General features: G+C 30.5%; 1 protein-coding gene across 1 annotated transcript in view; it reads right to left on the bottom strand.

Moving 5' to 3' along the window:
- The window catches only part of LOC102890256 (probable ubiquitin carboxyl-terminal hydrolase FAF-X), a 113,385-nt gene that overhangs the window by 53,560 nt on the left and 35,297 nt on the right, over nucleotides 1–24,528 (bottom strand). Inside the window, exons 7-14 of the mRNA XM_006917732.3 lie at nucleotides 21,348–21,463; nucleotides 20,888–21,139; nucleotides 20,674–20,812; nucleotides 18,909–19,061; nucleotides 18,034–18,138; nucleotides 6,949–7,155; nucleotides 3,647–3,783; nucleotides 1,966–2,099 (exon numbers count right to left, since the gene is read on the bottom strand). Coding sequence (XP_006917794.2) covers nucleotides 1,966–2,099; nucleotides 3,647–3,783; nucleotides 6,949–7,155; nucleotides 18,034–18,138; nucleotides 18,909–19,061; nucleotides 20,674–20,812; nucleotides 20,888–21,139; nucleotides 21,348–21,463 — 1,243 coding nt within the window. The remainder of the gene's footprint in view (nucleotides 1–1,965; nucleotides 2,100–3,646; nucleotides 3,784–6,948; nucleotides 7,156–18,033; nucleotides 18,139–18,908; nucleotides 19,062–20,673; nucleotides 20,813–20,887; nucleotides 21,140–21,347; nucleotides 21,464–24,528) is intronic.

Raw genomic sequence — 24,528 nt, 5'->3', positions numbered from 1 at the left:
CTTTAGTCTGAAATAAAAAATACTGAAACGGAAACAGTTACTTAGGTAAACAGATATGAAATCTATGAATTCAAAGGAACGTAATAATACAAGTGCTTGCTATGTGCAGGTATCATTCTAGCAACTATTTATTCTAGCAAATATTAACTTATTTATAGAGCAGAGACATACTATCATTATCCTCATTTTCCAGATATAAATCAACCATACACAGTATAAGTAACTTGCAAATATGCAGCTATCAAGTGTTAGAGCCAAGCTTTAAATCTAGACAGTTTACTTACAAAGCCTGTAATTGTATTTCTAAACTCTTATAAACACTATAAAGACATTGACATTCTTGTGATCATGAAGATAAGCAAGGAACATACAAAAACATTAAAAGGAAGAAAGAACGCTAGTAAGGTGAAATGCACATGTGTCCCACATCATTGCCTTGGTAATTTAGTTTTCAATTGACAGTGATATTAAAAACACAGAAGAAATAACATAAAAAATGGAATAAATAAAAGTTTTCATTGGAGTTAGTTATCTACATGACTCTATTTTTGGGAAATGTGGCATGTAGGAGGGGGTCTATGTTATCAAGAAAGTTTGAGGTAATATAATACTCATGGGAACTACAGAGAAACTTTTAGCTATCTCACTGATTTTAGCTGCTCCTGCTAGAAAAAAAAAATCATCACATTTCATGTGTATAGTGCCCTCCCTGTCCTAACATTTTGCTATGAAGAAACCTTGGAACTTAACTGGCAAAACTGAAATGGGACCAACTATAGCAGCTGATGCTTAGATTGTGTTTCTAATTCAGAACTATAAAGTGGATAGAATGGGTAAAATGTGACATGAGTAGGAAATCTTTATAATCTTTAGAAGTACTAAATAGTTGTTTAATTTTCCATTACATTAATGTAACTTTTACATGGGTTCTATGTGTCAGCAAAATCTTAGGAATTTCTAAGATCACCTTATTATTCATCACATCACAACCATTAAAGTATAAGCACATGCAGATTCTACTGTTCTAGTCAAATAATGAGTATCACAAATGTCCACATCTTAAACATATCACTGAATTCTACATATCCTAATGTAGACTGTTACTAAATACTATTTTCAGTTTACCATGATGCTCAATCTTGACTTCAACACTAGACAACAGTTTTTTTTTTTCCTTTTTCAAATATACAAAATTGGGCCTACAGGTGACTGGGATTTTGTTTTGTCCAACAAATTCGGTGTAATATAGAGGAGGTACAGCTGCACAGATACATCCTGGAAAAATTGTCAAAGGACAAATAACCTTGGAATTGATCTTTAAAGCATCAAGAAAAGAGCTCTTCATAGGGCAAATAGTAAAAAGATTTATGTTAAAACTACATGAAATGTTATCCCAATATGTTTTAAACAATTTCATATTCTGAGAACCACAGGACAAATGGTAATCACTATCTACTAAATTTTTAATAAATTATTTGAACAGGAAACTATTATTTCAGGGTTATTTAAAACAACTGTAATATAATAAAAAACAGATTTGGGCAAATTAACAAAGGAATTACAATCAAGTTTTCCTGAAAAGCTGGTAAAAGTTGTAACAATAAAAGAGTTTAAAGTGAATCAATTAACAAACCCAGAAAGTAGCAACTGCAGGTACAAAGTAGATATATAATATGAGTTCTCAGATAGAGATGGGAAAAAAACAATTTAACAAGGATAAGTAGGGACATGAGCACTTAGTAAAGAGCCTTAAAAAGCTGGCCTACAATTTAGGTTTACAAGATTTGGGAGGCTAAGTGGATCCATAAGTGAATACAATTTACAAATTAATTCACATCCATTTTTCAGTCCTTTAAAGATAAACATTGTCACATCTGCAGCAATGAACATAAGGACAAAAGAAAAAAACCAGGAAAGGAAAGCCCAGGTGATTCCCAATAGTTAATGTCAGTTTATAATACATACCTCTAGCATATGGTCGCATGCTATTCATGTAAGCTGCCAGGTTTTCTGCTACCAAAGTAACTAAGGCATGATTATGCTGAAGTTGATTGATTAAATCATGACGATAGAATGCATGGGGACTTCGCTGAGTTTGACTAAAACGAGAAGAACTTAACAGTATAATTAGGCAAATGAACACTGCTGTTAAATTACTGCTGTAAATGCTGTAACTTAGAAAGTTTACAGAGACTGTTTAGAGACTGAAATTCTAGCTACTACTTTAAAGTTTTAAAATATCTTACATTCATAATAAAATCTGATCAATATCTTCCTTTTAATAACAAAATCAGCAATTTGAAGAGACTAACCAAACCTCAAAAAATAAATATTGATTCCAAAATTCTAATATTACATGAAAACTGTCTCTTGGTATTCTCCAATTTCACCCATGTTAATTTACTTAATATAGTATCAAAGCACATGTACAGGTTTACATGATCAAGGATATTAGTCATTACAGACAGGTTCATTCTGGAACAGAGTTTGCAGACAGTTATACCCACAGATATTAGCAGAAAGATACTCTGTTCCCTTCCTTTTTATCCTTTTTAGTGAAACAATCAACTCTCACATATTAAAACTTGTGATCAAATTTTTAGACTTGGAAGAGTATACAGTACTGTGTATACAAGCAACCAAAAAATAAATTAGACAAAAGGCATGTGTAGTTAATTGAAACACAATCAAAATATGTCTTTCACAAAAAAATAATATTAACAGATTATTTCAGGAGTTCTTTCAGTATTTATTGCCATGAAACTCCTTATGTTGATATAATTTTTCTAGCACTAGAAAAAAGGTATATATAATTCTTTTTAAACAGGAATTCCATTTACACGCTGTAAAGGATCTTGTAATTGTTTTACAAAAAAGAAAAATGTTTCTTAAAGGTCAGTGAATCTTTCAAGGCCAAAGCTAATTAGACAAAACTAGGATTCACTACCTGGGATCCTAGTAGTGAGAACAGATATTTGTTACCACTATACCTTGCTTCCTCTATTTTAGTTTTTCCTTAATGTCATTAATTCCAAATGTATCACAGAAATAAAGTATATTATTCCAATAAGATCAATTTAACATCAAGGCCTAAATTAGCTATTTAAGGAAAATATAATAAAATAAAGAATAAAAAAAACTTTAAACAAGTTTTGTCATCTTTAATAATTTAAATCACTTGTAGCCTTATCTTTAAAAAGGAACTTCTAAATTCAAAAGATAACTATCCCTCTCATTATTACTACCTATTAAAGTCAATAAAAATTGTTAAGAAATATGTAAAGAGTAGAACTGAGGAATGAGTAAGGACTGTTAGGAAATAACATGTGGGATTAAGAATGAGTACCAGACCAAGGAAACCAGTAGAAAGGGTGGGAGAAAGGGGGAGGGGCGGTGGATAACATAAATATAACCCATGCCATAATGTCTGTATATCTGCTGAAAATTGAAGACAATTTTGACCAAAAGCCCAAGTCAGCTTCTTGACTCTGATATTTAACTGCTATGTAACATTGGATAAATAACTTAGCCTCTGTGTCATACAATATAAAAGCAGAATAAAATCTACCTTTTTACTGATATGCTATCTGATTCCAATGTAATATATAAATAAAAACTACAAAATTTTCTATGTTAAAAGACTTACCTCAAATTTTGAGGTGCTTCACCAAACAAACTACAAATTTCTCTTATTTGTTTCAGTGCAGGAATTACCCACTTATCATTTGTACGAAGTTCTTCTATGAAGCGATCTATCCATTGAATCTTTTGTGCATCTCGGTCCTTGTATATAAACATACAAAAAATTTACAGTTATGTGGACAAGTATTCAATATAATTGTTACCTTCAAATTACTTAAGAATTACAAAGTAGAAATGCTTTTAAGCTGATATCACAATTATGATTTATAATAGTATAATCAAACAAAATGCTTTAAGTATATTCTTATTTTTAAATAATCATCGAAACTCCAAAATGTAAATTAAGACTATAAAAATTCAGTGTTCCATGAATTTAGAAATATCTGCACCAAAATATAAATACTAACTTTTGGCACATTCATAGGAGATTTGAATTTTGGAACACATGCTTGAATGTTGGTATTGCATTTTACTCAGTGTTTTATGAGGTTCTCTCAGCAAAAACATAGAATCTCAAGAATTTCTATATATTGGTGTGATGTTAGCATATGTTTCTAAAAAAATCAGGAACACTTAAAATTTATGTTTTATAAAGAAAAGAATAGTAATTCTGTTAAGTTAAAAAAATAATTATGTTAACTATAGATAAGTTCATTCTGGAATACGGAGTTTGCAGCCAGTTATGCCCACGGATATTAAGAGAAAAATACTTAGTTCCTTTTATCCTTTATAGTGAAACAATCAACTTTTACATCATATTAAAACTTGTAAAACTAGGTACATGTCATTCACCTAAAGAAAAATTAAGAATGTTATAAGAATAAGTTTATTTCTAATATTCTGCCATGGTTAATTTGCTTGTCTTTTTATCTGGTTACTAATAATCAGAAGTACAGGTTTCACTACATAACAAATTTTTAATTGTAATGAAATTATTTCTGTAATGAAATTACATGAAGAAAAGGCAAATCTGTACATTTGTTTATGTTTAATGTCTCACTTGAGGGAATTTTTTTTTTAACCACATGCACATCTCTTTATAGAAACAAAAAACATACTTTTAACTGTTTTCATTAAATACTATGGACATCTATCCACAACAGCAGCCATTTTAATGGCTGCACAGTATACTGTACAGTGTATTCATGAATTTGAGTGATTACCATTTGACTGTATAAACAATGAATGTCCTAGTCTAAATACTATGCTGTTTTCATATCATTTCCTAGAAAAGTTTCTAGATGTTAAATTACTGGTCTGAATTCTGTGAGCATCTTTAAAAATTTAAGATATTTATATGTGAATATTAAATATTGATCTTAAAAGCACTTTGAGTTAAAAAGAGCAAATAGGATGATATATTTATTAGTTTTCCATAATTGCAACAAATGAAGGTTGAAGTTGAAAAAGGAAAACTCGTTTACTAAATTTCATGAAATTCAGTAACTGTTTATGTGGCACTGTATAAGACAACACTGTGCCATGCAAAGATATAAATAACTAATTAAAGGAGGAAGTTGAAGCTGTGGTACATATATACAATGGAATATTTACTCAGCCATAAGAGATGAAATATTACCATTTGTGACAACATGGATGGACCTCATGATAATCATGCTAAGTGAAATAAGCCAGACAGAAAAATTTGAAAACCACATGATAGCACTTACATGGGATATAAACCTAAAGCAACAACAGATGAACAGGACAAACAGAGACTCGTGGACAAGGACAATAGACTAGTGGTTACCAGAGGGCAGGGAGAAGGGGGGAGGTAGATGGGGTAAAAGAGGTCAAATATGTGGTGACAGAAAGAAATCTAACTATGGGAGGTGAACTTACAGTGTAAACATGTATGCCTTACTGTTAAAGTGTATAGCTGAAACTTACTGGATTTCATTAACCAATATCACCATAAAAAAAATAATAATGATGAAGTAAAAAAAAAAAAAGAGAGGAAAAAAGAAAGCAAGAAAGAAATTACCAAATAATTTCAATTAAGTTAATGTCATTGGAGACTGTCACCTGGTCATATTATATACTACAAAAAAAGTATAAATAAAACATAATGTAGAGATAGAAGGAAAAAAATGAAGAATATAAGACTATAATATGAGAATAAATCTCTTAAAAAGAGATCTCATAGTTCTTACAGCAAGTATATTGCTTTCATTCTCTATAACACTTCTCTATTTAACAAAACAGAATTCAAACTTGAGGCTTTTATAACCATTTGAGATGCAGAATAAATAGTTAATGAACAGTCAGAATCAAGTACAGTGTAATACTGGCATATGATCAAATAAATGAACTATTTTCTTCTTTTGATAAATCTTAAGCTCTTAGTGACCACTGAGATTTTAAAAAGTTCTCTGTTTTTAATCTGCTCATTAAGAAGAGTATTAAAGTTAAATTTTAATTCATACCTTCTTCCAAATTGGAAAAAAAAATTAGTTTTACATGAACAGGTGGGATTTAGTCCACAGACTATGAAGAATGATATCTTCATTTTTTAAGTATCTCAGGTAAAGAGTTCTCCTCTCTGAATTTATTCATCTAGTTATATATACATATGTGCCTATATGACAACATTTCTTTGATTATGGCAGTTTAATTCAGCAAATACTTCTGAACCTTTTAAATTATATGGGTTCCAAAAACTGAGAGTATCATCTGACCCTGCTTAACCAGATTATATTCTCAGAGAATGTCTGCCTTCAAGTAACTAAGAATACCCTGCCTAGCATTCTTTTGCATTTTTTTTAAAGAAAATACATCATCTTTAATAAATAACAAAACACTGCTAAAAAAATATATAAAAACAGTTTCCAAAATTTAGTATAAAAAAATCATATTTAAAGTCGGTAAACATAAATGACTTAAATTAAATGCAGAGAAACTATAATTTGCTCATAAGGACACAACTCCTTAGGAAATTTTGTTAATTTTCTTAACTTTTTGAGTAAGAATCTAATTACTCTTACCTCCAAAGTCACTATTGGTTTTAATACTATGATTCTATTTTACCATCCTATATTTAACTAAAGTAGTACCATAATGAATTGTTTACTCTCTATAAACCCTTCTTGCAGAGAGGTAAAAATCCTAAATGATATGAAAACTTTTTGAAAAAACACAAAAAGAAAAAAGCTAGGCTTAAATAAGGAAGCCAATTCTTCAAAATTACTTTAAAAAACAAAAATAATGAAATTACTCTATAACTAAGCCATCCTAATTGGGTGGGGGTGGGGTGGGGTGGGAACAACAACAACAGAAAAAAAAAAGAGCAAGGAAGCACTCCCATACCTGGGAACAACTATAATCTAGTATTTTTATGTGGGCACTGAGAGCCAAGTCCATGATGTCTACAGGCACATCATCGCTATGGGCGAGATTCCAAAGAAGGTTCAACACTTTGTGTGCCATCACACCATCTTTATCATCCTCTGCAAGACGACGTATCAGCTCAAGTAGCTTTTCACGTTGTTTCTTACTTGCATTTGTCCAACTTGCCTAGAAAAATTATTTAAATCACATAAATATCAATATATAAATGTTTTTATAGTAGGTCATTAATATTTAATTACATGGCTTTGAATTGACTACATTGATCACACCCATACATAAACATAACTGAGCAGTTAATTATTCAACTGTTACTTGAGGAAATTTAACAGTATTCATGGGACAAACTAATCTAAATCCCAGGAAAAATTAAATCTCTAGTTACAACTTAAACTCTTATCACTATTGACTTAGAAATTGCATAATAGAAACATGATAAAGAAAACCTGATACAAAATATGTTAAGGAGTCCTAAAACTCAACAAAAATACATAAAACCCAATTCATAAATGGGCAAAGGACTTAAATAAATATCTGTCTTTATGTTCCAGCTATCTAAAGGTTTCTGTATATTTTTCACATTTTTCTACAATTTATCAAAGATATATAAATGGTTTGTAAGCACATGAAAAGATGTTCAACATCACTGATCTTTATGGAAATGCAAATCAAACTACTACCTCACACCATCAGCATGACTACTAGTAAAAAACATGACAGAAAATAACAAGTGTTGGTGAGATGTAGAAAAACTGAAACACTTTGCTGTGTTGTTACAAAAACAGTATAATGAGTGGTTTCTCAAAAATTAAAAAAAAAATTATGTGATCCAGCAATTTCACTTCTGGAACTGAAAGCAAGGTCTCAAAAAAAAAGTAGCTATAATATGGAAATAATCCAAATGTCTGTTATCAGTGGAGGAATGGATAATCAAAATGTAGCATATCCATTCAAAGGAATAGTCACTTAAAAAGGAAGGAAACTGTGACATGTGCTACAACAGGTGAACCTTGAGGATATTTTGTTAAGAGAAATAAGCAACTCACTAAAAGAGAAATACTATAAAATTCCACTTACAGGTACTTAGAACAATCAAAATAATATAGCAAAAAGCAGAAGGGTAGTTCCTGGGATCTGGGCAGGTGGAAATGAGGTGTTGTTTAATGTACAGAGTATCAGTTTTATAGAATGAAAAGAGCTACAGAGATGGTTGGTGGTGACAGGGTATACAACACTATGACTGTATTTAATACTACTGAACTATACACTTAAAAATGGTTAAAATGGTAAATTTTGTCATATGTATTTACTGCAACAAAAAAATTGAGAGCATACCAAAAAGGAATGTGCTTTACACATTTTTGAAACAAAAAACAAATATAGGCATAGAAAAAAAGTATGACAATGTCTATATTACTGACCAAGAAGAAAAAAATTTAAATCTTCAATTACAAATTTAGGAGCAGGTAAAATGCTAAACAATATTTACATAGTTATGTATTTAAGAAGTGTGAATAAATATATTTATCATTATTTCTTCTATTAAGTACATCAAAAATTCTTGAGTATTATATTATATACATGTAACATAAGAAGATTCTGAACACTGAAGAGAAGAAAGTAAAACTGCTGGAAACTTCAAAACCTGAAGAAACACAACAAGGTTGTTGAGTTCTGTGGATTTTGTTTTGTTTCAAACATCCCAGAGTTGAAGCTGAAGAAACCAGCAATGGAAACACAGATGAACACAGGCAGATAAGTAAATTGCCCCTATAAGCCATCTCTACAGCCAAAGGACCAGAAAAAGGACAACCTAACATGACAGAAAATTTTAGAAAATAATTGTCCTATTCCAAATAAATAATTCAGAAAAAGTTTGCCTATGTCCACCTACACCACACAAGTTGAGTGGGAAGTCTAGATTTTAAAAGGCTGTAACGAACCTTTCCAACACTTCTGGAGTGATACAAGAGAGGGCCAAGAAGTTTTTCATATGAATAGACCAGGTTATACTAAAATTTATATGCAAGGACAAAGGAATTAGAACAATTTTGAAAAATAAAGAGGAATCTGTCTACCTGACCTCAAGACATATATACAAACAGAAATCAAGACTGTATGGTACTGGCAGAGAAACAGAAAATGGAACAAAACAGGGAACCTAGAAATACATCCATAAAAATATGCCCAACTGATACCTGACAAAAGGTAAAAGCATTCTAATGTAGACAAGATGAAAGAGAGTCTTTCAGCAAATGGTGCTGGAACAATGATCATACACAGGCCCTCCACCCCCCAAACAAAGAATTTTAATCTAAGCCTCACATCTAAACGAAACTTAGCTCAAAACAGATCAGACTTAACTGCAAAACTATACTTTCAAAAAATGAACACACACAAAAAAACGTTTTTTTGATTTACAGCTGGGCAATAAATTCTTAGTCCTGACACTAAAAGTGTGATCTATGGAGGAAATAATCAGATGTTATCAAAAATAAGAACTCTGCTAGGAAATGATGTTAATAGGATGAAAAAAACCCTAAAAACCTGGAAAATACATTTGCATATCACATATCTAACAAATACTTAACTCTGTAAACTCAATAAGAAGCCAATTAGAAAATAAATAAAAGGCATAAAGAGAAATTTTGCGAAAGACACAGATGACAAGTATACCATTTCACTACTTCTTTCAACACTGTGCTATATGTTCCTCTAGACGAGGCCATTAGGCAATTAAAAAAAGGTAACTAGATTGGAAAAGAGGAAGGAAAACTATCTCTATTTGTAAACAATATGATCTTGCATACAGAAAATCTAAGGATTCCATTAAAAATTACAAACAAAATTCAACATGACTGCATGATGCAAAATGAATTTCTAAAAACTGATTGTATTTCTGTAATTAGATATGTTTTTCTAGGAATTTGATGAGAACAATCCCAAAATAAAGGAAACACTTCCATGTGCAATAACATCAAAAACAATAAATTACTTTGGGCTCTTCCTACAAGCAGCTTGAGGTGGCCACTGAAAATGGTTCGCTATTCACTTGACCCAGAAGAAACTGCTTGAAATCATGCAAATCAAGAGGCTGAAATCTTGAAGTTCACTTTAAGACCACTCATGAAACTACTTAGGCCATCCAGGGTATGCATATCCAAAAAGCCACCAAATAGCTGAAAGATGTCACAGAAGCAATGCATGCCATTCTGTCGTTACAATGGTGGAGTACGGTATGTGTGTCCAGGACAAATAATGGGGCTGGACAGAGAGCCGGTGGCCCCAAAAGAGTGCTGAATCTGTACTCCACATGCTTAAAAATTGGAGAAAGGAATGCTGAACTTAAGGATTTAGATGTAGATTCTCTAGTTACTGAGCACATCCAGGTGAACTAAGCTCCCAAGATGCGGCACAGAATTTACAGATCTCATGGGTACACTAATCGTACATGAGCTCTCCCTGACACATTGAAATGATCCTTACTGAAAAAGAGCATACCGTTCCTAAACAAGAGGAGGCTGCACAGAAAAAAAGATATCCCAGAAGAAATTGAAACAAAAACTTATGGCCCGGGAGTACATTTAGCATCAAATAAATGCTAATTAAAAACAAACAAACAAACATACATTAAATTGGTATAGATTTAACAAAAATGCAATAAACACTAAAAAAAAGTTGCTGAATGAAATTTAAGACCTAAAAAAGGAAAAAAAATCTCTAAATAAATGGAAAGATATTCCATACTCATAGATTGGATGGCAATACTAGGCAAATTAATCTACAACTGCCTCACAAACTCAGAATCCCGGCTAAATTCTTTATAGAAACCAACAAACTAACTGTAAAAGTCATATGGAAACAGGAAACCTAACAATGGCCAGACAATATTAAAACAGAAAAATCTGAGGACTCACTCTTTCTAATTTAGAAACCTCCTACAAAGCTACAGTAATCAATTCAATGTAGTACTGGCATAACAACAGGTATATAATTAATAGAATAGAATGAAAAGACCAGAATTAAACTCTCACATCTATATTACTTGATTTTAGACAAGAATGCCAGGACAGTTCCACAAGAAGAAAGAACAATCTTTAAACAATGTTCTGAGACAACTAAATAATTTTCACTTACAGGAGAATGAACTTGGAACTCTTGTCATACCACATGCAAAATAACTAACTCAAAATGGAACACAGACCAAAAAAATAACAGCTAATAAAAATGTTTAAGTTATCTTTGAAACTACAGATTAAGCAATTATTTCTTAAATATAAAACCAAAAAATGCGACCAAAAAAAAAAAAGATAAACAGGAGTTCATCAAAATTAAAACTTTTACCCAGAATAGGTGAATCTTTCGAGACAGAAAGCAGACTGCTTGGTTTTCAGGGGCAAGAGAGAAGGGTAGAAAGAGAAATGACTGTGGTGACAAAATGTTTTGAGTGTGATAAAGGTAGTGGTTGCATAACACTGTGCATGTACTAAGTTACACTCAATTGTACACTTAAAAATGATTAATTTTATGCAATGTGAAACTCACCTGAACAAAAAATTTTTAACCTGTGTTAAAAAAGGATACCATCAAGAAAGTGAGGTTAATCTATCAAAAAAAGAAGAGAATATTTGCAAATCTTAATCTGATAAAGGAATTGTACAGAGAATATATAAAGAACTGAGTAAATATTCTGAATAGCAACTTCTTCAAAGATGGTAAACAAATGGTCAATAAAAATATAAGATGCTCAACAGCATTATCCTTTAAAAAAAAATACCAATTGAAACAACATCAAGATAACGCTTCAAATCCATTAGGATGGCTAAAATAACAAGAACAGACATTAATAAGTGCTGATAAGAATGAGAAGAAACTGGAAATCTCAGACACTGCTGGGAATGTAAAACGGGGCAGCCATTTTACATTAAGAAACATGTAAAAAAAACACCTGGGCAATTCCTCAAAATGTTATATTTAAATGTTACCATATAACCTACAAATTCTATTCCCAGTATATACACAAGAGAAATGACACATATGTTGACAAAAATCTGTACACTTATATTCATAGTAGCATTATTCATAATAGCCAGAAAAGTGGAAAATATTCAAATGTTCATCTATTAAAGAATGGATAATATGTGTATACCCATACAAGAAAACATTATTTGATTATACAAAGGAATATGTCCAAACAAAAACTAGTACATGAATTTTCATAGATGCAGTATTCATAATAGACAAAAACCCAAATTTCAATTAACTAATCTGTGCATAAATAAAATTGATATATCCACACTAATGAATATAATTCAGCAATAAGAAGGAAAAAAGTCTGGTACATGATATAGCAGAGATAAACTCTGATACTATTAGGCTAAGTGAAAGAAATCAGTCAAAATAGGCCACATATTTACACTAAATGTTCAGAACAAGAAAATTCAGAGACAGAAAAACTAATGGAGGCAGGGGCTAGCAAAGAAACAAAATGAGGACTAACTGAGGATAAAGTTTTAATCTGGGATACTAAAAATACTCTAAAATTAGATAGCGTTGATGGTTAGCATAATTATGTAAATATACTAAACCACGCTTAAATAGTGTGAATCTTACCTTTTGTGAATTATATTTTTATAAAACTGCTTTTAATTAAACTAAACTAAAACCAAATATGCAACTCTCACTCAACCCTACAGCTGTAATTTCAGAGAACAAAGACTATATTCACAAAAATATCTGCATATCAATGTTCATAAAGTCTTTATTTGTAACAGGCCCAAAACAGAAATAAACCTCATATATCCATTTATGGGTGAGTGGTTAAATTTAAGTTTATACCTTACTACTCAGAAATAAAAGAAACAAACTATAGACACAGACCACATGAATAAACCTGCAGAGAATTATGTTGAGAGGGAAAAAATGAATCCCAAAGGCTACATATTACATGATTCCTGCCTCCCTTCCTTCTATCCATCCATCCATTTATGCAAGACAACTCTTGGTTGACCTCAGAGCCTGCAAGGACCTTGTCAGTTTACAATCCCTTATTTTTTATTTTTTATGCCTTCAGCACCTGGTCTTCCTAGGTTGTCTCCCATCCAAGCACTAACCAAGCCCGACCCTGCTTAGCTTTCGAGATTAGATGTGTTCGGGGTGGCATGGCCATAGACTGTTTAATAATCTTAAAATGACAAAATTATATAAACAAAGTATAGTCTGGTGGTTGACACAGTTTAAGGAGAAGGGAGGGCAAGAGAAATCTGATTGTGGCAACAAAAGGGCACATGAGTGATCTTTGTGTTGATGAAATGTATCTTATATTATGAATGTATAAATAGTACATTTTGGTTCTAATACTGTACTACACTTTTGCTAGATGTTAAAATAGGAAGAAACTATATAAAGAATACATGAGATTTTCAGTCATTTCTTAACATGGCATTTGAACCTCTAATTATCTCAAAGTAAAGGTATTTTATAAAATAAAAACAAAAGTATTTTATAAGTCCTGTAAGTCCTATACAACATGAGAAGCAATATATATTCTCTTGTTAATCACTGGTTAGTAGACCATAAAGACTAGATATCCACCTAAATACCCAATAACTGAGAAAGGAATAAATTTTAATGGGGTTATTAACAGCAATTTAAAATGATAAATATGGGAAGAAAACTTGAGCACTTTTAAATAATACTAGCATTCACAAAATTCCCTTTGAAATGATGAAAAATACAAAAACTACTAAGAATTTGTAGTTTAATAATTATTAATCAATGTAGTTTAATAATGATTAATCAATTATATAACAAGAACAAAAAAGGATAAAGAGAACAACTGTAGAAGCAAAGAGGGTTAAAAGATTTATAAGCCAACTACACAGAAGTAGAGAGAGCCCAGAAACAAACCCCCACCTATGGTCACTTAATCTATGAACATCTTCACAAAGATGTTCATTTTCACAGAAGTAGTTGGCTTATAAACTACTAATATTCTACTAATATTAATATCTTTATTCAAACTACTAATAAAACTAAAAAAAATAGTTTTTACACTATAAACAAAAATTGAATACTGAAATATATGACACTCTTAAGAATTAATAAACCACTATTATAATAACCAAATAGGAAAAATAAACAAGGAAAAAATATTAACTAAAAAGGAGATAAGAACAGTTTAAAAACATGTAAAAAAATGTTCAATCTTATTAGTGACTAAGAATATTAACACCAACAGTACAATGAGAATTTCAAATACATGATACTGAAAAATTAACAACTGAAAAAAGCAAACACTGGTGAAAAATCTGCACTTCAATGTGCAGACATAAATTAATACACACTGAAAGACTTACTAAGACTTACTAAGAACTCAAATACTGGTAGACGTGTTTAAGCAATAATATAAGCAATTATAACTGAAAATCAGTATTTGGAGAATCATTTACTTACTACCTACAAAGAACTGTTAAGTGACATGTACTTCATGAGTTCTTTGAAGCACATTTACTAAGACCTTCCAAGACACAATGAAATATACCATACCAATCTCCAGATTTACCAATACCTCAAAAAATAATGCTTGTTACTGAACAGATGTTCAACAAAATCTGATAAGTCAATTGGGCAATGTATAGATAATGGAATTTTTATTATGATTCTAGTTAGATCATCTTCAGAATCTCAGAATTAAAAGGAGGAAGAACTGACACCATTTAATCCTCTGTAACTACTATTATACTTGTTGATACACAATTATTTGAGAAGTTATCTGATATTAACTTTTAGAGTATCCACAATAACTTTCCAATATTGATTTCCCTGTTTCTCTTTGATACAGTTCAGAGGACTAAAAAAGAAAATGTACAGAATATTTTATCACATTAGAAAGATACATCCCATTGCTGAGTTGCTTTAATAGACTAATTTTCAGTACGATGTCGCATTCCATTATTAGATTATACCACACTTTTTTAATCCTTTTACTACTCACAGACATTTAAATTCTTTCTATTTGGGAATAATACAAATAATTCTGCTACAGACATTGTGGTTCAAATATCCTTGTACACATATGAGTTTTTTCAGAATACATATTCACAAATACAAAAACTGTATAATAGAACACAAGAACTTAACTTTTAAGAGATAATATAAAATTGTTTTCTCATGCAGTTGTACAAACTTAAGTTGCTACCAGCAATACAATAGTTATTTTCAACAAGAAATCTTGTGATTCTAATGATTGTGGGTTAATGGAATGAATATAATTTTATGTTCTTGTTCACAAATTCTACCAATGTTAACAATTACAGACTTCTTTAAAAAGTGCTAAATTATATCACTGCAAATATGTTATCAGACAGCCCTGTACTTTCCTCTGAATTTCATTTCTATATAACAGGAACACTGACCTTGAGAACTACTTTGTTAGCGTTTTTTTGTTTCCATACATGTAAACATGACCTACTTTCCATTATAACAAACATCTGCATGTCTTCCTACAGTTATTTTAACCTAAAAACAAAAAATGTCCGAAAAAATTTAAAAACTTTAAATAAACCGAAGAGAAACAGTATAATTCTGTATGTGTGATAGAAATTATTACTATAATAAAAAACACTGTTGGAGACTTCAAGTTAAAAATGGATACTTGAAATGGGCATTTGTGCACCCAACATGGGTGACCATTACCCTAATTTCAAGACCAGACAAATACATTTTAAAAAACCCAAAGCAAACCAAAACAAAAAAACCCACAGGCCAGTATTTCTGATGAACACAGATGCAAAAATTCTCAACAAAATATTAGTAAACTGAATTGAGCAATACATTAAAAGTATCATACACTATGATCAGGTTAGATTTATTCTTGGGCTGCAAGGTTGGATCAGTATCTGCAAATCGATGAATGTGACATATCAAAATTAAAGAAGAAAAATTATATGGTCATACTGATAGTTGCAGAAAAAGTATGTGACAAAATCCAGCATCCATTTTTGATAAAAATTCATAGTAAAAATAGATGGAACATATCTCAATATAACAAAGGCCATATATGACAAACACACAGCTAACATCACACTCAACAGGGAAGAGTTAAACATAAAGTTATCCTAAGATCAGGAACAACACAAAGATGTTCATTTTCACCACTGTGGATAACATAAAGTTATCCTAAGATCAGGAACAACACAAAGATGTTCATTTTCACCACTGTTATTCAACATAGTATTGGCAGTACAGCAATCAGATAAGAAATAAAGAGAAAAGGCATCTAAATTGAAAAGGAGCAAAACTGTCATTATTTGCAGATGACATGATATTATAGAATTAACCTAAAGAGTCCACCATAAAACAATCAGAACTGATAAATGCAGAAAAACAGAATATAAAATTAATATTCAAAAATTGATTATATTTTTATGCACCAACAACAAATGGTCAAAAAGAGAAATTAGGAAAACATCCCATTTACAATTGCATCAAAAAAATACCTGGCAATAAATTTAACAAATGAGGTAAAAGACATGTAGTTGGAAAACTGACACTGAAGAAAGAAAATGAAGAAGATACAAATAAATGCTCATGAGTGGAAAGAATTAACATTGTAAAATGTTCATACTACTGAAGCAATCTATGGATTCATGTAATCCCTATCAAAATACCAATGGCATTTATCACAGAACTAGAACAAATAATCCTAAAATTTATATGGAGCCATAATAGACTTCACAAAGAACTAAGTTGTATGTATCATGCTATCTGAAATAAACTACACTTTAAGGCCATAGTTATAAAAACAGCATAGTACTGAGATTAAAAAGACACACAGATCAATGGATAAAAAGAGAGAGCCCAGAAACAAACCCCCACCTATGGTCACTTAATCTATGAAAAAGGAGGGAAGAACAATGGGGTAAAGATACTCTTCAAAATATGGTGCTTGGAAAACTGGACAGATGCATGCAAAAAATTAAACAGGACCACCTTCTAACACCATAAGATTAAACTCAAAATGGATTAAAGACTTAAATGTAAGACCCCAAACCACAAAACTTCTTTCTGGTGTATCTCCTTAAGGAAAGGGAAACAAAAGAAAAAATAAACAAATGGGACTATATTAAACTAAAGAGTTTTTGTGCAGCAAAGGAAATCATCAACAAATTGAAATGACAACCTACTAAATGGGGGAACATATTTACCTATGATACATGTGACAAAGGGTTAATATCCAAAATTTATAAAGAGCTCATACTACTTAAGAACAAAAAACCAACAATCCTATTTAAAAATGGGCAGCAGACCTGAATAGACATTTTTTCAAAGAGGACACACAGATGGCCAATAGACAAATGAAAGATGCTCAAGGTCACTAATCACCAGGTAAATGCAAATTAAAACCACAATGAGATATCAGCTTGCATCTATAACATGTATTGGCAAGATGTAGAGAAAGGAAACCTTTATGCACTGTTGGTGGGACTATAAATTAGGCCAGCCACTATGGAATAGTGAAATAAGTTGGAGGAAGAAAGACAAATATCACATGATTTCATTTATACGTGGAATCTAAAACAAAATAAATGAATAAATAAAACAAAAAGAAACTCATAGATAGAACATTTTGATGGATGCCTACTGAGAGGTGGGCTCAGGGGATGATTGAAAAAGGTGAAGGGATTAAGAAGTACAAATTGGCAGATACAAAATAATTACAGGATATAAAGTATAGCTTAGGGAACACAGTAAAAAATTTTGTAATAACCATGTATGGGATCAAGGTGTACTAACTTATTGGGAGGGGATCATTTAGTAAATTATATAAATGTCTAATCACTATTCTGTATACCTGAAACTAATACTGTATATCAACTGTAATTGAAAAAAAAATATTAACTTCTGCTTGAAATACACAAATTCTTTTTCATAAGATTCTTTGATGAAATTTTTTAGTACATATCCTAACTAAATAGAATAGATATCTAACTAATTAACTCTACTTAATATGAAATAATACAACCTTTCTATTTGAACTACTACCTTAAAGCAATCAAAAAGATGATCAAGTTGTTCAGGAGAAAAATCCCAAGCCACCTTTGCTAGTAGATCATGTACATTCTTAACAATGGCTTCATGTTTCCCTGCCTGTTGGGGAAAAAAAAAAAAAAGAAAGAAAGAAAAAAGGGGGTATAAATAAAAGCAAACAACAATAACCTATAGTGTACTTAAATTTGAATAAAGACAGGAAATAAGTAGGTCTATCAACCTCCATTAATTAATAAAATATTCCCAACTGCTTTATCACGGGTTATTACAGAATTCTTTATGTATTTTAAATGCTTAAAGCTGACATTTGCACTCATTTTATACTAAATTTCTTGGTATATATGGTAAGGAATCCCTAGGAAATTTTGTTACAGAATATTTTATAATAACATTAAGAAAAAAATAAGGTAAAACTGGATTTTCAAATCTGAAAGCCTTGCTCAATGACAGCAAAATTGGTTTCTCTTGGAAATTATTCATTAATACTTCTAAACTCAAAAAGGTTACTTATTTTTATGAAAGTTAGACTGCTATACAATCGTAAGTTTTTATAAGTAATATAGTAATGTTATTCCTGTGATATTTGCATCCTTATGTAATTCACAGAAGAAAACAACTTCTAATTGTTATAAATTTCTATATAATGCATATAATTCTTATCTAACTTATAACTCACCCCATTAACAAAGATGTCTAAAATCAGGAAATCTGTTTATCTTTCAAAAATTATTGGCGGGACTGCTATCATGTTTAAGCTTACTAAAAGTAAAGTAATATAAATTAACATTCCATTATATACGGCTACTACAAGATATAATTTTTAGTATCTTCTTTATAAAAATAAAGTAACTACCACCTTAAATTCTTACCTGTGCTGCCCATATATTATCAAGATCTTGTAATGTAAGAGCTTTTTCTTTAATTACAAAACGAAGAATCTTCTCTAGCTTTTCTACATACTGAGGTTGATGAAGACTATCTCGCAAGACTATGGATAATATATTATTCTGTTGTATCCATTCCTAAATGTAATAGAGAAGTGTTTCAAAGCAGGAACTAAAGAGAAGCATTTTTAAAAAGCAAAACAGAGTGGGGGAACTAAATGAAAATGGTCAAAAATACAAACTTTCAGTTATGATATAAATATATACAGGGGATATAATGTACAACATGATGTCTACAGTTAAGAGTGCTGTATGGTACATTTGAAAGTAAAGATCCTAAGAGTGCACATCACAAGAACAAACTTATTTTTCTTTGTATCTTTATGAAAATCATTTTACAATATATGTAAATCGAGTCATTACATGCTATATACTTTACTTTTATATAGTGCTGTACATCAATTACATCTCAAAACTGGAAAAAAAGAAAATAAAAACATGGTTCATACTTCTAAAAACATTAAAAACTCAAATTCTAAAGCACATTTGTATTCATAAATTACAACATAGTAATAAATTGTTTATGTGTCATTTTAATTCAAAATTATTCAATAGAATTACACAGAATTCAATTTTGCATGGAAAATGCTCCTACAGATGTGTTAAATTTACAAATTATAACCCACTAATATAATGTACTTATTACATTATTAATGTAATGTAATGTAATGCAAAATCATTAAAATTATAATAAATTGCCCAGAATTTAATTTTTCACACACAGAAATGTTCCTATAAATATGCCTTCAAGTATACTTTGGTAGGAATAATCCATGTTATTTTATATTTGCAATCTTAGATTCTTTTTATAAAAAACAATAAAAATGTCACAGCAATGTCAAACTGCTTCAAAAGTTTTAGAACATTTTCATTTTCTGTATGTGTCAAGTACTGGTAACAATTCAAGGACCAAACATTTTCACTAATTCTGCACTGAATATTTCACAAACTAGTCAAATTACATGAAACTTGGTCCTCACACAGCACAGAGTCATAACCTGGGTCTATAAAAATACTACTTGTCAATACCATTTAAGTGTTCTCAAAACACTTAACACGTTTTGATCATTTATACTAACTATTAAGCTGAAGACACCTTTATGCAGAGCTCATTCTTCAAAGATATATCCCCCAGTGTGGGCACACAATATCCACTCAAAAAATATTACTAAATAACTTACATGGTCTACTATATGCTATTCATTTCAACACAAATTATGTATAAATATCTATACTCAACAGTTTTCCTTCAATGTCAAAATGATATGTAATTTAAAAATAAAGTTCTTAAAATCATAAAATATTAATCCACGGAGATATTTTTAATTATAATCCCCATTTTAAAACTGCTAAAGTGAACCGGCACATTATGGCTATGCCTATTTATTCACTAGATTCCAGATCTACCCATCTACTTTAAAGATCACCTTTATCTACTTCTTTTGAACCAAACTTCCAAACCATAACTGCAACATAAACACTTACATTAAATAATAAATTAACAAAAGCCACAATAAGTTACTATATTACTTCCATTTAACAAATCATTTGTTATTACTGTTATAAAGTTTTATAATTTAATAGCCATGAATCAATCTCTGGTTTGAGTCAGTTTTTGTTACTGTTGTTTCTAACATTAACTGGTGCTAATCCACTTTGCCTTAAACCATTATTCATAAAAGGAGCTTACCGCCATTCGCTCAGCTGTCAGCCACTCCTCCTCTTCAGGATTACCATGCCGATGAGTGTAATATGACACATTAGATATTACCTTGTTAATTTCATTCAAGGCATTCATTTTTCCATTAAAAGAGGAAATTTGCAACAATCTATAAAAAAAATTTGGATTAAGTAACATTATAAGAAGTTAAGCAAATAATTATTTAAAGAGGTAAATATCTTACCTGAGTATCATTTTCAACCTAAAAATTTCTAAATTTTTTATCGTTTCTTCTTGTCCTGAAATCCTTGAAGCTAAATTCTTCAGAGATTTAATAATCATTGAAAGGGCATCATTTTTGGTTTCATTCTTTGCTTCTTTTTTCAGTTCTTCATCAGTTAAATTTTCTAAAAACTGTGGAACTATTTCTATAATTGGAATAAAGTATTTTTTCACTGTATGTTGACTGAGAAACTCATAGCATTGTCCAAATGGCCTGAAATCAAGAAAAAACAAAATTTCTATAACATCCAATATTTTCTCCAGGACTAAACTCTCAAACTACCTTCAGTTTTTAAAAAAAAAAAAAAAAAAAGAATATGATTTAGAAGAGAAAGCAAGCAGACTAGAAAACAAAAATTCAATAATTTTTAAGGCAATAAGTTTTATACTAAATTGAATATTAATTTTAAAATATAACTTACTTAATAAGGGCTGCAATAATTTGAACATTTAATGCTGATCCATTAATAAAACGGTCATGCAAAATCTGGAACCCATTTAATATGCCAAATTTATTGATGAGATCCACTAGCCAACCCTGCAAGATAAGTAATGAATCAGTTTTTTCCTTTAAAGAGTGAACAAAGTTACTATCTAAAATATATGTTTAAAAAAAGTCATAAATAGAAAGTTCAAATACTATAATTACATGAAATTATCTTTTAAAAGTACACAAAACATTTTTATTATACAGTCATACATATATTTATTGAGACTGAAAATTTTTCCTATTGTATTTTTCTCTGTATCCCTTGAGCCAAAAGCAGCCAGCTTACAATTACAGAGTAGGTCACAGAGGCACAGTTGGTATCTGCTCCTATCTCATATCTGATGAATAGGATTTAGCCAACAGTTTCATAGGTAAAAATATTAATTTTTGTAGCATGTAAAATAAAGTTCTATAAATACAAATAACAAATGCACATGCATTAAGTACAGAAGTAAAACTTTTAAAAAAAATTTTCCTAAATGCCATGTTTTAGGAGAAAATGAACCAAAATGAAGGGAAGAGAGTCCTTTTTACCATCAATTCTAAGTAGAAATAATTTCTACATGTATAAACAAAAAAATTTTAAAACATGAGAAAAAAATACTAAATAACAGGGAACTTTTATGAGAATATATTGGTATATTTAATTCTAGGTTGAATATGATGAAAATCTAAATAAATTTTCACCTCAATAAATCAATTATTTTGTGAATGAATTTACTATAGCACTTCCCTTTTTATTTAGTTTGTCACAGAAATTGACATCAGCAAAATATCAGATTACGTTCAAAAGTCTGTTCTTATTAAATATCTTTTAAGGAAAATGGGAATATCCAAAATTTATACTAACCAAGTAAATAAATGTTCAATCATAATCACGTTCAAAGATTTAAGCAATCTCACAATGTTTTTACTGACCCATGCCTACTCCTTCCCCAGAGGAGAAAAGTTTAGAGAAAGCAAATGGTTTGATCCTCAATTCCCTTACATAAACTGAAGAGAGCACAGAGAATAGATTTGCAACATTTTAATGGCTGCAGGCTGAGACTGGTTTGCCTATCTTGAAGTTAAAACCACCATTTTTTGCTTAGACCTCAGGATAAGGAAAACCACAGGAAGAAGAAGGCATAGTTCATGAAAACCACAAAGTGATTTGAGACTACAAGTCTGAGGGGTAAAATGAAAAAAAAAAAATAAAGAAAGAAAGACAACAAGAAAAATTAAAGAAAAGTGAAGTGTCTAAAGTACTTATGGGACACCATCAAGTGTTAAAATATATATTACGGAAGTTCCAAAAGGAGAAAAGAGAAAAAAGGGCAGAGAGCTTTGAAAGAAATAATGTCCTCTAACACCCGAGATCTGAGGAAACACAAGAAGTTCGATGAATCTAAGGAGAATAAACCCAAAGGGACTCGCACTAAGAAACATTACCAATTTCTCTGCTATCCAGAAGTAAAGCGTCCCTGGCATAGAGTAAGAGTAACCTCCACTTTCTGAATTTCGCATTACAGCGACTCTGCTTCTACGTGTAAGACCTACATTATTACCTGTTTTTGCTAACCAAAAGAAATTTAAAGAGAGTTTTTGCTTTTACAGAAAAAGCTGTTACTGTACTAATGTAGGTCTTTTTTAAAAGTGAAGTATAAAGCAAATTCTCAGAATGAAGATACTAAGATAATAAAATTGTCTAAAGCCAAAGGTAAGAAATCTTCAAAGCATAAACAGAGAAATGACTCTGAACATATAAGAGATCCTCAGTAAACTCAGCTGATTTCTCAGTAGAAACCCCGTAGTCCAGAGGAATGCTGTATAAAGTGCTGAAACGCAATGTTATATGAGATTTCTAAATCCTGAAGTTTTTCAAAAATGGGGAAAAAAATAGGGCATTCTCAGACAAAGCTAATAAGGAAGCCTATTACAGTAGACCTATCCTATAGAAAATGCTAAACGAAGTCTCTCAAGTTGAAACACAGGATGCTTAATAGAATGCAATGCTGTACAAAATCTAAAAAAGACTTAAAGGTAAAAAAAAAAGATAAATATGGAACTACTATTAAGTGTAATTTTAGCATCTGACTTCACTTTTTATTCTTCTACAGTGTTTGAAAGGCAAAAATATGAATAAAAATTATAAATCTGTTAACAGATACAAAGATATATTTGTAACATCAGCAACTTAAATCAGAAGATGTTGAAACTAAAAGGAGTGCAACTGAATTTGAGCTGGTATCAGTTTAAAACAGACTGTTAACTTTAAGATGTTACATTTAACTCCCATGGTAACCAGAGAGAATGCATCTGTAGTTTAACACAAAAGAAAATGCAGAGGAAATGAAAATATGTCAGTCCAAAGAAATCAACTGAATTAATGGAAGTCAGCGAAAGGAAATGATGCACAAAAAAATTATCACATATACAGAAAACAACAAAATGGAAACAGTAAATCCTTATCAGTAATAACACCAATTATAAATGAATTTAACTCTCTAATCAAAAAACAAAAATCAGCAGAATGGATTAAAAAAGTAGATCTAATGAAATACTGGCCTTAGGAGGGTCATTTTAGATCTGAGGAAACAGTTTAGAAATGAAAGGACAAAAATAGTAATTGAGAATAGAAATGGGTATACTAATATCACATTTTAACTCAAAACTGACACAGGAGATGAAGAAGGACATTATGTAATAATAATAGGATCTATTCACCAAGAAAATATAGCAATTATAAATATCTCTGCACCAAACCTGAAAGTTCCTAAGTATATGAAGCAACTACAAACATATTTTGGAGGTAAAACATAGTTCGACAATACAAGTCTGAGACTTTGATACCATATTTTCATAAATAAATAAAACCAACGATCAGTTTTAAAAAAAAAAAGCAGTTTTATAAAATACTACCAAACATTCCAACCTTTGAGACATATGCAGAATACAAGAGTACACACATATCTAACAGGAGTACATATTTTTCTTAAGTGTGCATAGAACATTCTACAAGAAGAAATCTTTTTAAAAGACTGATATCATAAAAAACATCTTTTCAGGTTACAACGGAATGGAACTAGAAATCAATAATAGCAGAAAACCTGAAAAACCAACAAAAATGTAGA

Source organism: Pteropus alecto, unplaced genomic scaffold (genome assembly GCF_000325575.1).
Source record: "Pteropus alecto unplaced genomic scaffold, ASM32557v1 scaffold477, whole genome shotgun sequence".
NCBI lineage: Eukaryota > Metazoa > Chordata > Mammalia > Chiroptera > Pteropodidae > Pteropus > Pteropus alecto.
This window is presented reverse-complemented; position numbering and strand designations above follow the sequence as displayed.